General features: G+C 28.3%; 1 protein-coding gene across 1 annotated transcript in view; it reads right to left on the reverse strand.

The window, feature by feature from the left end:
- LOC106869746 (twitchin) overlaps positions 1-17,913 on the reverse strand; it is a 238,288-nt gene that overhangs the window by 97,675 nt on the left and 122,700 nt on the right. The window contains exons 29-36 of the mRNA XM_089354884.1: positions 8,480-8,747; positions 7,421-7,560; positions 5,775-5,913; positions 5,011-5,132; positions 4,647-4,800; positions 3,306-3,447; positions 1,371-1,498; positions 143-235 (exon numbers count right to left, since the gene is read on the reverse strand). Of these exons, the coding sequence (XP_089211010.1) occupies positions 143-235; positions 1,371-1,498; positions 3,306-3,447; positions 4,647-4,800; positions 5,011-5,132; positions 5,775-5,913; positions 7,421-7,560; positions 8,480-8,747 (1,186 nt within the window). The remainder of the gene's footprint in view (positions 1-142; positions 236-1,370; positions 1,499-3,305; positions 3,448-4,646; positions 4,801-5,010; positions 5,133-5,774; positions 5,914-7,420; positions 7,561-8,479; positions 8,748-17,913) is intronic.

The raw sequence follows: 17,913 nt of genomic DNA on the forward strand, positions 1-17,913 counted from the left end.
AGTGAGAATTTTTCTCCATGTCAAACTGCAGTAAAATGGCCTTTCTACAGGAAAAATATTTTCCAAACATATTTGAACTGATCAAAACATTCGTCTATATCACAGCACTGCTTCATGTGTCAACCATGCAGAGAGTAGTTACCTTGATATGGAATGTCCAACTGAATTTTCTCTCCTCTTTTGACAATAATTTCATGAGGAATACGAGTGGGGTCCAATTTTGGAGGTCTAGGTTCTGGAATTAGAAACAATTAGGAATAAAAATATTCATTCATTAATTTTATTTGCATGCAGAAATACATTTAGAAGAAATGTTTATGTCAAGAAGTAACGTTTTCCACGACATCTAAAATGATATTATATAAACACTTATATTCTCTACCTCTTGTAAGTTTTCAAAATATAAAATTATTTCACTTTTCATGGTAAACTACCAACTTAAGATTTCTCCTAGGAATTCATTTGTGCTGATGCAAACTGTCACCAGTTTGCTAGGATTTCATAGTCCATATGTTACTATAAAACAATATTATATCTAATACAATAAAAGATTCAGTCGTAAACAAATATCTAAAAAATGTGATTTCTTTCAGTTTAATTCTCTTAAACTTCAACTCTAGTTATTTGCAATTAATTGTGTGTAGGCATGCCTGTATAGTTAAAATAATTGCTACCCATTACATGGCACCTATGGCAAATGTCTTCTACTATAGTCCTTTGTTTCCCAACCACATGGTTCCAGGTTCAGTCCCACTGTGTAGCACTTTGGTCAAGTGTCTTCTGCTATAGCGCCGGGCTGACCAAAGCTTTGTAAGTGGATTTGGAAGATAGAAACTGAAAGAAGCCTTTGAAAATCTTTTCCTTTGTTAAAAAAATGTATATATATATATATAGATATAGATATATATCATCATCATCGTTTAACGTCCGCTTTCCATGCTAGCATGGGTTGGACGATTTGACTGAGGACTGGTGAACCAGATGGCTACACCAGGCTCCAATCTGATTTGGCAGTTTCTACAGCTGGATATATATATATATATATATATATATATATATATATATATATATATATATATATATATATATATATATATATTAAGTGTGTGTGCTATTTGTGTCTGTATTTATCCCCACCCCCACTGCTTCACAGCCAGTGTTGGTGTGTTTATGTTTCTGTAATTTAGCAATTTGGCAAAACAGACCAATAGAATGACTATCAAGCTTGAAAAGAAAATAATTGCTGGGGGTCGATTAGTTCAACTAAAATGCCTTAAGGTAGTGCTCCGGCATGGCCACAGTCTAATGACTGAAACAAGTAAAAGATAAAAGATAAAATATTCCCCACAAACTTAATACAAATTACTTACTTTCATCAACTTTGACTTCAGCACGTGTAGCCCTTTCTCCAAATTTGCAAGCATACATTCCAGCATCCTTCATGGAAGCATCTTTGATCAACAAAGTATGCTTATCTCCATCATGAAGTTCTTGTATCCTACAAATACAAAGAGTATTTTATAGCAGACTTATGTATTTTAAGTTAAGAGTGCCAACCATTTTAATTGAACAGTTTAAGAAACACAGCTATAGACTTATTGATGATTATATGTAATTACTGGTATTTATCAGCTTTAGGTTGATGTCTGATTATCCATCTTTACCCAGAATTGGTCTATGATGTACTTCATTATGGCATCGTTTGATCTTAGAAACTTTAATAAAGTGAAATAGTTCTTTTTCGGAATGGAAAAACTTGATGTAGATAAAGTTATAAATAATGGTTTCAAATTTTGGCACAGAGCCAGCAATTCTGGCAGAGAGGTTAAGTCAATTACATCGACCCTAGTGCTCAGCTGCTACTTATTTTGTCAACCCAAAAGGTCAAGAGACAAAGTCAGCCTGGGCAGAGTTTAAATTCAGAACTGAAAGATGAGCGAAATGCCACTAGGCATTTTACCCAGCATGCTAACGATTTTGTCAGTTTATGAATCTCTGACAAAGCTATAAATTATGTGAAAATATTAGATCGATATACCATTTGGATAAAAAAATTTGAAGGCTGCAATATTTACATGCTATTACTTATAGCTCTTTCTGCTTCAAGATTCATCATTCCAAAACAAAATTATACTTTTCTATGTATCATGTTTCTGCATAATCTCATTTCTTAAAGTATCCTAGTGTGACCTTTTCAATTTCTGTTTGTTCTTTGAATTTTGCTTCCAAGTTTAACCTCATACCTTTTTAAACATATTTCTGGTAATAATTATAACTGGACAAGAAACTTTTGGTTTCAAAACTAGTAATAGTTTGGGTAAATTTTTTCCAACTCTTCCTAACTGTTATCAAATTGCCGATTTCCAATACTAATGTCACCTACATTGCTTCATTCATTGAGACAGCTGTGCAAACCATATTCCTCACAATTCAAGACTGCTCATACTTTTAACTATTCCAATATATCTTTGGTTCCCTGCCAGGGTGAATAAAATGATGCCACTGTACATTTTCTTATTCTTTTCTTTCAATAGTTATATATGCCATATTGAGGCAACGTGACGTCTGTGGCCCTCTTAATCTCAAGTAGTAGAATATTAGTCTATTTGAAATAGCCATCTATGTATCATACTATGTATAAACATAATTGATAGGCCAGTTACTGTGGTATTTTGTCCTGAGATAACATCTCTTATTGATACACTGTATTAAAAATACAATAAGAAACCGAGGGTGACTAAAATTCGTCACTGCTACAATTGCATATACTTGATTAGTATATTAATCTCATAATCCTTATTCTTTTACATTTTCACAATTTACAAACACCAATATGTTTAAGTTAAGCAAAATAAAAAAAAATGCATAAAAGTGAAACTTATAGTCATTTTTTCCTGAAGTTGGAAACTCGTTATTTGATACAAATATTTAGAAGGTTAATTTCAAGTGAAACTCTACAAAAAATTTAAGAAATTGAAGAAAATTGAATTCTTATATCAATCATCATCATCACCATTTAACGTCTAGTTTCCATGCTGGTATGGGTTGGATGGTTTGACAGGTGCTGGCCAGCTGGAGATCTGCTCAAGTTCCAAATGTCTGTTCTGGCATGGTTTCTACAACTGGATGTCCTTCCTAATGCCAATCACTTTATAAATTGTACTGGATGCCTTTTACATGGCACTGGTAAAGTGTTTTAAAATATTTACTGTATAGCACATTGGCATTATTTTCATACCACTTCCTATGGAGTAATACATGCACTTTTCATCTTTTACATACTAAAGAAAATCCATTAAAATTACCTGTTTGATGGACTTAAGGGTTTGCCGTCTTTTGTCCATACAATTGGCTGACCATGTGGATTAGTGGCAACACACTCTAAGCATATTGTATCTTCTTCTTTAACACTAGTGTCAGTAAGCTTCTTGGAGAACTTGATATCAGCTTAAAAGCAAAATAACAATAGTTGTTGTAGATTTTAAGTTTTTAATGTAAGGAAATTCTAAAAAGTCACTACATACATACATACATACATATATACATACTGTTTAACCCTTTAGCATTCAGATTACTCTGTCAAATGTAATGCTTATTTATTCACATTTTGAGTTAATCATGCATTATTTCGTAGCTTCAAAATTTCAATGATGTGATTGTTTAATTTTAGAATGATGTTGTAGTGAGAGGTTAGGTCTGGCTGATTTGAGCACAAAACAACTGGAATATTTGGGCCTGATATGGTCGGTTTAAAATGCTGTAATGTTTAATGAATATTTTTCATTTTAATAAAACAATGTTTTGTTTAAATTCATATACATTAAAAGCAACTTTACACAATAAATTAACAATTACTTAATGGATCTTTAACCTTTTCCATTCAGAAACGTTTTTGGAGATCTTTTGAATTTAACCAAAATCGCAAGGAAATATGTGCTTTTAAAGGTTTCAATTTTGCTATTTGTTTCAATGGATAAAATTTTTTAAACTGGTAAAATGTGCATTGATAGCAATAAAATAACACAAAGCTGTGATTTTGCTTTCTCATCCAAAATCCAAAGGTTATGAAAGCAGAAAAATTTTCTTTTCAGAGAATTGTAAAAATTTTATTTAGATAGGTAAACCTATCTTCTCTTTATACGATATAAGTTTTAATATTCTTTTCCACTCTACTAGTTTATATCTATATAAATGAGTAATTAATTCTCACTATTTTGGTATAGTGGAGGCGCAATGGCCCAGTGGTTAGGGCAGCAGACTCGCGGTCATAGGATCACCGTTTCGATTCCCAGACTAGGCATTGTGAGTGTTTATTGAGCGAAAACACTTAAAGCTCCACGAGGCTCCAGCAGGGAATGGTGGTGAACCCTGCTGTACTCTTCCACCACAACTTTCTCTCACTCTTACTTCCTGTTTCTGTTGTACCTGTAATTCAAAGGGTCAGCCTTGTCACACTGTGTCACGCTGAATATCCCCGAGAACTACGTTAAGGGTACACATGTCTGTGGAGTGCTCAGCCACTTGCACGTTAATTTCACGAGCAGGCTGTTCCATTGATTGGATCAACTGGAACCCTCGACGTCGTAAGTGACAGAGTGCCAACAACAATAAATTTTAAAACGTAAGTGATGATATTAAATACTCACGTTCAACAAAGAGTTCAGCTGTGCTTGTTTTATCAAGAACTTTACAAGTGTAAGGTCCTTCATCTTTCAGAGTCACATCTTTGATTATAAGCTTTCTCTTCATACCATCTTTTTCTACTTCAAACTTATCTGGCTCTTCTTCGGGTTTAATTTCCTACAATAAAATAAAGATATATTAAGTATAATGCATACACCAGTTACATTGGTATTTTGGACAATATAGAGCTAGAAACAGTCATCAACATTACTTCATCCTGGAGATTATACGATGAGGGTCTAGAAAAGTGGATTTAGGAAATTTACTGTTCCAAACAAATCCAGTGAACTCATAGAAAAAAAAAAAAGAAGTTGATATAACATATACCTTGTCTCCCTTGAACCAGGTGACTTCTGCTTCCTTATCATTTACATCACACTGAAGAACAGCCTTTTCTCTTTCTGTTGCTTCAACATCATCAAGTTGTTTGAAAAAGTCCCACTCAGGTTCTATAAAAATAAATATAAATGTTATTAATTTGTTATCACATCAATGTCTGTAAACTGTTCAAATTTACAGAAAACAAAAGACAAAGACAGGTGAAGGAACAGCAAGCAGGAGTATTAGTTTAACGTTTGGGAAGAATAGAAAAGTCTTTGATGTTTCGAGCCTATGCTCTTTGACAGAAGGGATTGAGAAGAGATTGAGAAGGGAAAAAAATGGAGAGAGAAAAAATGTGTAGGGATAAACGGTTCAACAGGATATGCGTGTGTGTGTGTGTGTATGTTTGAGTGTGGTGCATGTATGCACGTATTTATGTATGTGTGTGTGTTGATGTTGAATGGAGAGAAGACAAGAGTTTTTCCAGTCCATTGATACAACAATTTCCCTGAAATTCTTACATAAAGAATCGTCCATGTAAATCAGGGACTCCCAAACTGGAGTAAATTTACTCCTAGAGAGTGAATTCGTTGATTTTGGATCTTCGTTGGTTATTTTGTGACAATATGAGCATAAACTCAAATTACAGAATGGGAGTAAATTTAGTTTCCAAAGATTGCTAGGTGATAAATGATCTAACAAAGAAAAAGACAGGTTTGGACATTTTGCTCTTAAGGAAAACATAAAATATTTAATATATATTTATTTACCTTCTACATATAAATCACAGTAAGTGGATGCTTTTCCACAGACACAAGAATATTCAGCTTCATCCCCTGGACCTACATTTTTAATCTTTAATATGCACCTATTTTCTCGCCTCTGCATCTCATATTTTCCTGGTTCAAACTGGAATATTATAAGCAAATCATTAATTATCGCTAATGTAATGCCATTTAGCTCTAAAACAATAAACTGGATAGATGAGTTTAACAAAAATATTATAGGTATTGATCAAATACAATGGGATATATCTGAGAGATATATGCAATGACACTAGAGATTAATAAAGGATATTGAAGAAAATATTAAAATAAAATATTTTTACAAGTAGAAAGATATATTTTTTCAATGCATAAGTACCAATAGAACTGCATATATAGGATAAAATCCTTACAGAGCAGAAAAATCTGTCAGTAACCAGCCATGGGATTCGAACTCACATCCCTTCAATTTCCGGTCAAAGTGCTTTACCATTTAAGCTAAACATTTCAGCACTTCAAAAACAAACTTATGTTTGTTTACATATGATGTAAAATATTTTTAATATTAAATAAGATACTGAAGTTGATGAGCTGGCAGAATCATTAGCACACTGGCTGCAATGCCTAGTGGTATTTCGTCCAACTTCACATTTTGAATTCAAATCCTGCCAAGGTAGATTTTGCCTTTCATCCTTCCAGTGTTGATAAGATAAGTACCAATTGAGTACTGGGATTGATGTAATTGATTTACCATCTCCCCCAAAATTTCGAGTGTCAGCATTTGAAGAATAAATTCACAAGAACATTTTAAGAACTTGGCTCATTTCTGGGATATAAATCTTATACTTTATACTCCATTGATGCCATCTCACCTAAGATTGCCCCTGGTTCTATGATTCAAATTTCCTGCTTATATATCAAAATTTCATGTTTATTTATGTTCCAAACACCAGCTTAATAATAAATTATTTTACTAAATTAATTGAAAAACTTTGACAATATATTTCGGCAGAAATAAGGAAATAAGAGTTGGAACATTTGAATTCTTTGTTCATTCTACAAAAGAATGAAGATAATATATAACCAGGATGACTTTGTGAAAAGAAACAGAAAAAGAATGATCACTGAAAATATGGTGGTGTTAGAAGTATGTCATTAGGAAATGCTGACAAGTCACTTCGACTTTTATATAAATAAATGCGAAAGCTTTAGATGTGACAAAATTTTTAGATAGAATATAAAGTGTCCAGTAATATTGCATACAAATAAAAATAAAGGGTAGCCTTAATTTATCATACTTAATATAAATACATCGTTAAAATGCAAATTTACTATGGTACTCATCTGGAGATAATATCACTTATGGATGTACTATGAGGTACATTCATAAGAGATATTATCTTTGGACAAATATCCAATAAATTTGCCTGTCAACGATGTAATTACATTAAGTATGGTACATAGATGGATGGATATTTTGTTCTAATACTGCTTCCATTGCATATAGCAGATTTTAAAAATTAAGGGTTTTCTTTCATTAATTATATTGCCTAAATCCAATGAAAAACTATAATACTTGTAAATATTAAATAGAACGTAATCAGTCTTTTGTATTGTATATAAAATTTAAAAAACTGAAAAAATGTTTTTACCTCAATTGGCTCACCCATTCTGAACCATTTAACTTTTGCTCTTGGGTCAGAAACAAAGCATTCAAGTTGTGTATCTTTCTTCCTCACTACCTCATGATGTTGAGGCAATTTTTTGGTGAAATGATATTCTGGTTCCTTTGCTACAATATATCAAATGATGTTACAGAGATCAGGGCATGTGATAAAAAATATTGTAAAATACGTATGCATGATTTATGAGTCTTAAGCAATAAAACTCCGTTTTAAAAGCAGATCAGAAATATTCTTTTCTACTCTAGGCTCGAAATTTTGAGGGAGGGGGCCAGTCGATTAGATCGACTCCAGTACACTACTGGTACTTAATTTATCAACCCCGAAAGGATGAAAGGCAAAGTCGACCTCGGTAGAATTTGAACTCAGAGCATAAAGACAGATGAAATACTGCTAAGCATTTCGCCTGGCATGCTAACGTTTCTGCCAGCTCGCTGCCTTGTAGATCAGAAATATTGTCATTTATAAAACTATATGCTTTTTATTTCATTTATTTTAAAACAAAATTTGATAGCTATTTTGACAAATAAAAAATTATTTTTGTAACAAGTGAAAATATGAAATAAAATAAAATAAAGTTCACATGTTTTCTTTTGAAAAAATTAATTAGATTTTATAGCAATTTAAGTTCAAATTTATTCAGTTTCTCAACTTAACTTAATGTATAATGTTATCAATGTATGATTAAATGTTTATTTTTTAAAACCAACAACATCTAAAATCTATTTGATATCCTTAATTATATTATTATTTAATAGTTAAATTAGTCTATAATTCCATAGTTTTGGTAACTTTTATTTGTTCCAGTCACTGGATTTCAGCCTCAGTGAGACATTGCATCAATAGACAACTCTCCTAGGTTCCAGCAAGTGACAAACTTGCAACTATCTGCATGTTAAGTAGGTGTGATAATCATTACCCCAGAGAACCAGTTACAAGTATATAAAAGTATATAAAGTACATAAAAATTACAAAATCTTTCCAATTAAAGAAAAACTGAAATAGTTTTTGAATTATTGCTATACTTACCTTCAACATATAGCCATCCTGATGATATACTGTTGTTGACTTGACAAATATATTTTCCACCATCTTCTAGTTTAACATTAAGAATTGTGAGGGTATAATCATCACCTTCATTCTCAATGTGATATTTCCCACCATGGAAAATGTCCATCTTATTTTTGAACCATTGAACTTTAGCTCCTGGACGGCAAAATGTTGTAGCGAATTGTACTTTTTCAGTACCTTCCATTACCTTAATATCTTCCAATTCTTTGAGGAAATTTTCAGGAGCCTAAAACAGAATTTTTGTTGAAAATTAATCAATCTTTTTTATAATTAGAATTTTAGAAATCATATCAAAATAATTATTAGTGTAACTAATAATGACTTTCAAAGATTATACTATGTATGTGTTTCATACTGTTTGCATTGATGTAGCTTTACTTTGACACTATACCAACATGCTTTTATAATCATGATTCCAGAAGAAGGGAAAAAATGACCAAAAATTATATTGTAGTTATGACGATCAGGTTATACTTTTAGGACTCCAAATATGTAGACACAAAAACATGCATGCACAAATACATGTGGCTACATGATTAAGTGTGTATATTGATTTCCAAATTTTTGAATAAATGGATTTATTCCAATTTTATTATGTCAATGAAAGAGTTGTCATTTATATAATACCAAAGTAAAATGACTCTTGATAATTCAAATTTAACAAAATTTGTATCAGAAATATTTTTTCTTATAATTTTGATGTTAAAATCTTCTGGATTCATTACACGATATGTGGCATAATACAAATAAGTAAAATACCAAATATTGTTAGTATAAACAAAGGAATGATTTCTTATAACATATCAATGTTAGTTAATATATAGATATCTAATTACTACTAGATTAAAGTAGCAGTTGCTCAGTCTGACATGGTTAATTTAGAGCTTAAGCAGGATTTGAATAAACATTCTCATTTATGTATTTATAAATTTAAAAAGTATATACAAAAAAAAAAGTGTGCTTTTCTTTCTATAATTTTTCTTCATTAGAAATAATAGACATTAAACATTAAAAATCTATTTTAAATTATGTAAAGTGTCGATGAGATTTTATGATATAAATTTAAATACTGTATCATATATATTAATATTATATCTTCACTTCCAATCATTAATAATTTCATTTAAATATCTTAAATAAGGATTTTGCACATAGTATTATGATCTGGTAATATGTGCTTAATAATGACATGTTAAAACATGACTGCCAGTAATAACACATATAAGGTTGATTTACTATTCATCCTTTTTGAGCATATTGGAGTAGAGAAACCTTTAACAATTTATCTTCGAATGTTTGGGATAGATTAAAATCAAATAATAATAATAATTATAATAATAATGGTTTCTGATTTAGGCACATTGCCAGTAATTTTCAGAAGAGGGGGACAGCCGATTACAATGACCCAGCCCCCTCTCCAATACTTGACTGGTAATTTATTTTATCAACCTCAGAGGGATGACAAGCAAAAATATTTCCAATAATGAAATACTAAATTACTATTTATTTTGTAATTTGTAATGCAAGAAATAAATTTCTGATAATCATTTAAGAAGAAAGAGGTTGTTATCTATTTTTAAAGCTTTATCTTATTCATTGAATATTTTTGTTTAATTGCAGAATTTTTTATAATCAAGTTATGATTTCAACAACATAAAATTTTACATCTAAAATATATCACTAAGTATATATAACATAATTTGAAACTTAAAACCAATCATGAAATAAAGAAAACATAATATAAAGAGTACATGTTGGTGATTCTAGAATAAAGTGGCTTAAAAGTGTGGAAGGTTTCTGAAAGAGGGTTTCAAAATTGCATTTAAAATGAACTCTAATCATTTTTCAAAAGTTTTGATATAACTAAATATTGCTAATATTGAAATACATATATTTTATGCTATTTAAATATTTTAAAAAGTGAATTCAAATAACAAATTCTTTTAAACATTCACAAAAATCTGTGTTCAATAGATTTCTATGAGGGTGTTCTAAAAACGTTCACAAAGTGGAATTGACAATTATGAAAGAAAGTTTTTTTACACAAAAAAAAAATTTACTGATCAAATTCAGATTTATGTTGAAGTACAATTGGAAACATTAAGCATTTTGTGAAATAGAATAATTAAAGTTTAATTCATAAGAAAATGAATATAATGGACATATATGTAAAGAAAGTGAGAAAACAGTTAAAGAAATTAGTTAATTTCTAAAATACATGAAAATAATGTAAAAATAAATTATATTTAAAATCAAATCATGTGAATGGTCTCCAAATAGTATTATCTTCGAGTTTACCGTATGATTGAGTATGATGAGTAAAAAAATGTTGATAGTGGGCAAAAATCTTTAGTTTAAAAAGATATTACAATGGTTTTACAATGGATAGAATCTCTAATATGTGTCTAAGTATGTATCATAGAATCTCTAGTATGTGTCTAAGAATTAAGCAGTTAAAAATATAAATATGCTACACAAGTATTCTGGATATTTCAAAGCAAATATCTAAAATATTTTAAATAAAACTTATATATAAATACATCATTTTTTTAAAGTTTTGCTAATTAAGGTTGTTAATTGTTTTTTAGAATATTGATCTTTATGACTGTTTATTGATGTATAATTTTATAAATTTTAGACGAAATTTCTTGTGTAAAAAATGAACAATCAAGAAAATATCTTTCATTGATAATCATTTTACATTTTGCATTTTATTGTCATTAAATTTCTATGCACACTAATCTACTTCAAGAACTTACTATTGCGTTAGTATTTTAGTTCATTAACATAAAAAGCTTTATTTATATTTTTATATATCTTCAGAATATATTTTGTGCTATAAAATTTCTCAGAACCTAATACTACAAAAAAATAATTAATTTATCTTCATTTATAAAAATAAAGATATAGCTAAATGATTATCAATCATATAGATGAAATATTTCATTAGTTAATGGGATATACTATAATGAATTTGATTATGTCTTCTTTTCATTTATGTTTTTGCAATATTTTTCAGATATGCCTTTCATTTAAATAAATATAAATGAACTGAAAACAATTCTTAATTTAGTTACAATTGTATACAGATATAAAATCTAATAAAACATACTGTAATTAATATGAAAGGGAAAAAAATTAGGATATTCATCATACTTAAACATACTTATAAAAGAAAACTCATTCATTATTTGGTAGAAATATTTGACATATATATATATATAATAAATGGAAAGATATCACATTTTTGTAAAAAGAGAAATAATGATTATAATAATAATAATCTTAACTTCATTAAAAATAATTACCAATCTTCATGGGACTATAATCAGCAATAATACTAGTTAAAAGTTGTAAAAGAATTATGTGAAAACATGCCAAATATATTTGAAATCAATGATAAATACATGCATTACAGACTTTGTACAAGACTCAGGCAATGTGTAACCTATCAACAGGCACTGGGAAAGCTGCAAAATAATATCAGCCAATAATAATTTCATTATTTGATAGTAAATCTAGAAACCACTGGAAATAATTAAAATGTATATATGATTACATATACAATATTATTTTAAAATTCATTACATACATTCAAGAATGTATGAGTACTATGAATAATCATTATCATTTTTATCATCCTCACCAAAATGATGTTCTCACTACTTATGATGATGATAATAATAATAATAATAATTGTGATACTTATTGGCACAGGGCCTATAATAATAACATCTAAACAAATAGACATTCTTAAGGAAATTTGGTTTTCTATTTGTCTTTTATTTCATGTTACCATTCAAAACAAGATATTCTTCTTTAATACTACTAGAATATTATTTGAGACTTTACATAATCAAATGTCAATAACACACCATCTTACAAATGGACAACAAAACAAGAACATGGATTTTACACAATCAATGTTTGGCCTCTTATATTTCCACAATTAAAAGCTAAATTTTTTTTTTAAATCTAGAAATTGTGTAATAGAATAAATATTGTTTTTCTGATATCATATCTTATATGTAAGTTTATGTGTGTGTGTATGTGTTTGTATATATATATATATATATATATATATATATATATATATATATGCATATACATACATACATACACACACACACATACACACAACACGTACAAGTGTGCATGTATGTTTGTACACGTTATTCTACAGTGAGTAAGTATTAATTACTATATTGTTTGTTGAAAAAAAATTATATAATAACGAATTACAATTGAAGAATATCTATTTCCTTAATAATTTTAAGAATATTTTTTTAAAGCCTATTAAAGGATCATTAAAAGTATTAATATTAGATTAATGCCTTAAATATTTTTTCAACAAATATTTAAATAAAATAAAACTTCATTATGGCTAACAATATATATTACAGAATGGTTCCCCCACTAGTTGTGCTATAAGTAAATATTTAATGTTACTTGCATCAAGACAATATATATATCATGTCATATTTAACATTCCTTTGTTAGTAGTTTGTTATCAGGTTCATAAATGTGAATATGTACAGAAGTACAAGTATATAAACTAAAATGTAAGACAATGTAAATTTAACTCTGTTTCTCATAAGCTCTATGCTAAAAGTATATGAACTAATTATATTGTGCTTATATAGAAATAGGGCTAACAAATCTCTTTATTAATCTATTAAGAAACCTCCTTGATATGTAACATTAATTCATAAAATATCACAGATATTATGTTAGATTCTTGAAATCCTATAAGATTCTTTAAAAATCAGTTGAAGTGCTTCAGTGATAATCCTCTTTATGTGTTATATAAGAAACAGAGAAATTACCACACAGACACTCATAAAAACTCACACCTAAGAATATCTATAACGAGCTTTTAGAGAAGGTAAACATAACACATTATATAATAAAACCACCAAAATCCGAGAATTACTTTTTTGTTTATTTTCCAGATTCATCCTCTAAAAACTGTCATAAAATTATATGAATATTTTGAGAAGTTTAAATCTTTCTTTCGGAAAAACATAACAGAAATCTGATGGGCATTTGTGCCGGTGGCACGTAAAAGCACCCACTACACTCTCTGAGTGGTTGGCATTAAGAAGGGCATCCAGCTGTAGAAACTCTGCCAAATCAGATTGGAGCCTGGTGTAGCCTTCTGGTTCACCAGTCCTCAGTCAAATCGTCCAACCCATGCTAGCATGGAAAGCGGACGTTAAACGATGATGATCATCATCATCATCATTTCATAATTTCTGATCTATTTTGATATAAAAAAATGCAGACTTAGTCAGAAATTCTCATCTCTAATCAAATAAAGTTAACAAATATGAAAATTGTACTTTTTATGCATTTTCATTTATTGCAGCCAAGATGGGAAAATGCTGTCTTACTGAGAATATTGTAAATTTTTCATTATTGTTTAGATTTTGAAGCTTCCTTTAATATATATCATGACAAACATTCACTGTATACTTTTATAAATTGGTACAGTTCTATAGTAAGCAACTCACTCTTTGATGGAAAATACAATCAATATAAGTGGGATCTTTTAAATAGATGTCTAGCACATATTTTGGATCTTCTCTAACAAATAACCACTAATGAAAAACAAACTAAATTTCCATTGTAACTTTTTAAATCTTTAAATAATTCTACTTATTCTGAATATTTTCAATCTATACTTTATTTAAACTTAACAAAGGAGAATAGTAAAAGCTATATTTTCATAATTTGAAATAAATATCTTTTTTAACCCAAATTATATTCAACATTATAATTCTAATTATACATGTTTCTAAACTAGAAAAGTGGTTTTAAGCTGAGCTAATCTGAATCAACAGGTACACATATACAGTTGAACATACATATAGACAGATAAATATATATAGAGAGAGACTAGAAACACAATATCTTAATCACATTTAAAGTAAACTATAATTAATTACATATTCACACATTCATTTTAGCGTAAGCTAATGACAGTCACTATCATGCCACAAGATTATGACGAGGTTTAGTATTAGAACATCGATATTCAAAATACACATTTAAGACAATATGAAATTTTAAACAGAACATATAATACATAAAATAGTTTAAATATAATATATATATGTGTGTATACACATACACACATATATATATATACATATATATATATATGTATGTATATAGATGTACATGAGAATCTATGTGCGCGCATATGCGTATTAAACAAACATAATAGATAAAAAAAGAAAGTTATAATTAACTTTTGAGTACAACAATACAAGTTGAAAATATATTTTCTAATTACTAAAAATCTCATGTTTTGTATGTTAAATGTATCTTTACATTTTTTCTTTCTTTGTAAAACGTATTATGCTTTCACTGGATTTTCTTTTGTTTTAAATTTTTGCTAGATTCTTCTATTTCTGGAATAGAGAGCTAATAAAATCTCTTCATTGCTCCATTAAGTGTTCTCTTTACACATAATCTTTTATGTTTCTGTCAGAGGGTTGGGGAACAAACACAGACACAATAACTTCAGTGGAACTGAACCTGAACCCCTGTGGCTGCAAAGCAAGACCCTTAGCCACACTGCCATGGCTATGCCTAAAGAAATTGCAAAAATTATTCAAGATTCTTGAAGTCTTATAGGATTCTTTAAAAGGTAATTGAAATAAACTAATTCAAATGCAGCAGATGTTACATAAGAATGCATCAAATACATAGATTTGAGAGAAAAAAACTTGTAGATATTAGCTCATCTCAGATTTCATGTTTTGAAATAATTCAAAGAGAGTTTCAAAATAATTCAAGTGAATTTTAATTATAAGAGTCTCCAGCTATCTCAATAGAACATTTAAAAATATTGTGGTCAATGTAATCTACTATATATATATATATATATATATATATATATATATATATATAATTAGCTGATTATAATGGCTTTTCTTGACATGTATACTGATGAATATAAAAAAAAAGCAATGTATTTTTCATATTGCAATTAGTGTTCTTAAGAATATTAGTTTTAGTATTGTCTCCAATTACTGGATATATAGAAAGTATTTATTTCTGAATTTCCAAATATTTTTATTCAAATAACTAATTAGATATATTTATTCTATTTAATTTTTTCATTCAAAGAGAATGATACACAATTTGACTACTACAATTCTATAAAGATTATATGAGTGTATGCATATATGCATGTATCTATGCATGTATGTATATATGCAAGTATATATGTATTTGATGGACACTCTTGTCAAGAACGAACTAAAAGTGCCCATCTGTTCAATCAAGTAAATGATCTACTTATTGAATTAACATGTAAACTGGCCGAGTATTCCAAGGCATAGTTTTACTCTTAACATAATTTTCCAATACATATATATATATATATATATATATATATATATATATATATATAATAGCTATTTGTGCATCATACTTAATGTAAATACACCATTGAAAAGTAAATTTACAGTGGTATTCATCCAGAGATAGCATCTATTATGGAAGTGCTGTGTTTGTTTAAAAACGCAATTACATTAGATGGAGATCAAAGTCATCCCTGCTTGTAGTATACTGTTCCCATGAGAATATTTTTCTTTTATACAAAGAGAAAATCCAGTGAAATTACACCATAAATAGAAAATATCGACAGAATTAAACAAATAATGTTGAAGATATGAAAACAGTAAACAAGAGAAGGAGTGAAATGTATGTGAATATATGCAAAATAACATTCTCAGATATAATGATGATTCTTAAATATATAGATATTTTGTTTTATTAAAACTATTATTGAAAACTTAGTTTTATTATTTACATACATACTTATTTGCACCTTACTAGAATATTTCTTCACAATTGAAGAACTAACATGGCTTTATCATTTGTATTGAAATTTTTCTTTTAGCATTTCGTGAAAATTTAGTCTAAATACTTTTGAATTTTAACAAATATATATATGTATGTATGCATATATATATGTGTGTGTGTGTGTGTATATTTATATATTTGCATGTATGTATATATATATATATATATATATATATATATATATATATATATATATATATATATATATACATACGTGTATGTGTGTAATATATATAGCTCAATTTTTATAATTAGTTGATTTTACGCATCAACTTTTTACAATGTGTTACTTGATAAAAGTAGTTTCCTTACATTTACATATTTATCTTAACACAATTTTCAATATGTTTTAAATTATTTTTATAAAGAAATGCATATTTTACTTTGAGAATGGAATGACTTGAAAATAACTTGATGTATATTTTATTTACATATACTGACAAAAATTTATTTGCATTTATAAGATATCTTTTACATTTACTTCCTACGTTTTTCAGTCTCTTATGGACTGATTGCTTTTGGAGATGCTATATATATAGATGTATATTTTTCTGTAAGCAAGTGTTGCATTAATTAGGTTATTTTAACTTTCGTTATTAACATACCATTTGTTTTTAAACTAAATTTTATAAAGCTGATTTGTGTTTTTAGCAACTGGTATCATTTTGTAATACTTTTAACATACTACAAAAATTCATTTGTCATTAAACATTTAAACTGTATTTCTATTTCTATATATTTAAAATATTAAAGATAAATATTAATCATATAAGTCAATAAGCAAACTATACATAATAAATTGCAGCTGAATATATACTAAAGTATATTCAAATTTTTTAAAATTTTCAAATTCAATTCCCTGAAATATGTCATCGATTGTAAACTTCATTTATAAATGATCCTTGAAGTACTTTAAAAAATCAGTATGGTTTCATCGAGTCATGCATTTCAAAAAGTCTCTTAGAATGTATGCATTTATATATTTTTTAGGTATCTACAAATATCTGTATGAGTTGCATGCATGTAATATAGTTTACATTATATTATGTTCTATGTATATATAACACCCTTTCACTGCATATCCATGCATCATGAAATATGTGTGTGTGACTGTTTACTTTTGTATTTATGTGCATATGGAAGGAAGTTGGAGAGAGAAAGAGAGAGAGAGAGAGAGAGAGAGACATGCTATGTGCATTATAGATATTTATTGTCACAATCCAGAGAATTCTTATTGATTGCTGTTACTTATATATATAAATGAGATTATATTAGATTTTTTCATATCTTAATTTACATTATTTTTGTCTAATTTACCATAGACTTTCTAACAGTTTTGTTTAAACCTATTTACAAATTCAGATATTTTTGTTCCTTGTTAATCTATTTTTCAGTTTCAAAATAAAGTTTTATATACTATAAATCTTGAGCTTATGCTTTTCCTTAAGACTGAGTAAACGAAAGACGATTCTTGTGAGCTGGTGAAAATTTTATTTATGAAGACGTATGTTACT

Source organism: Octopus bimaculoides, chromosome 7 (genome assembly GCF_046866305.1).
Source record: "Octopus bimaculoides isolate indiv1 chromosome 7, ASM4686630v1, whole genome shotgun sequence".
Classification (NCBI taxonomy): domain Eukaryota; kingdom Metazoa; phylum Mollusca; class Cephalopoda; order Octopoda; family Octopodidae; genus Octopus; species Octopus bimaculoides.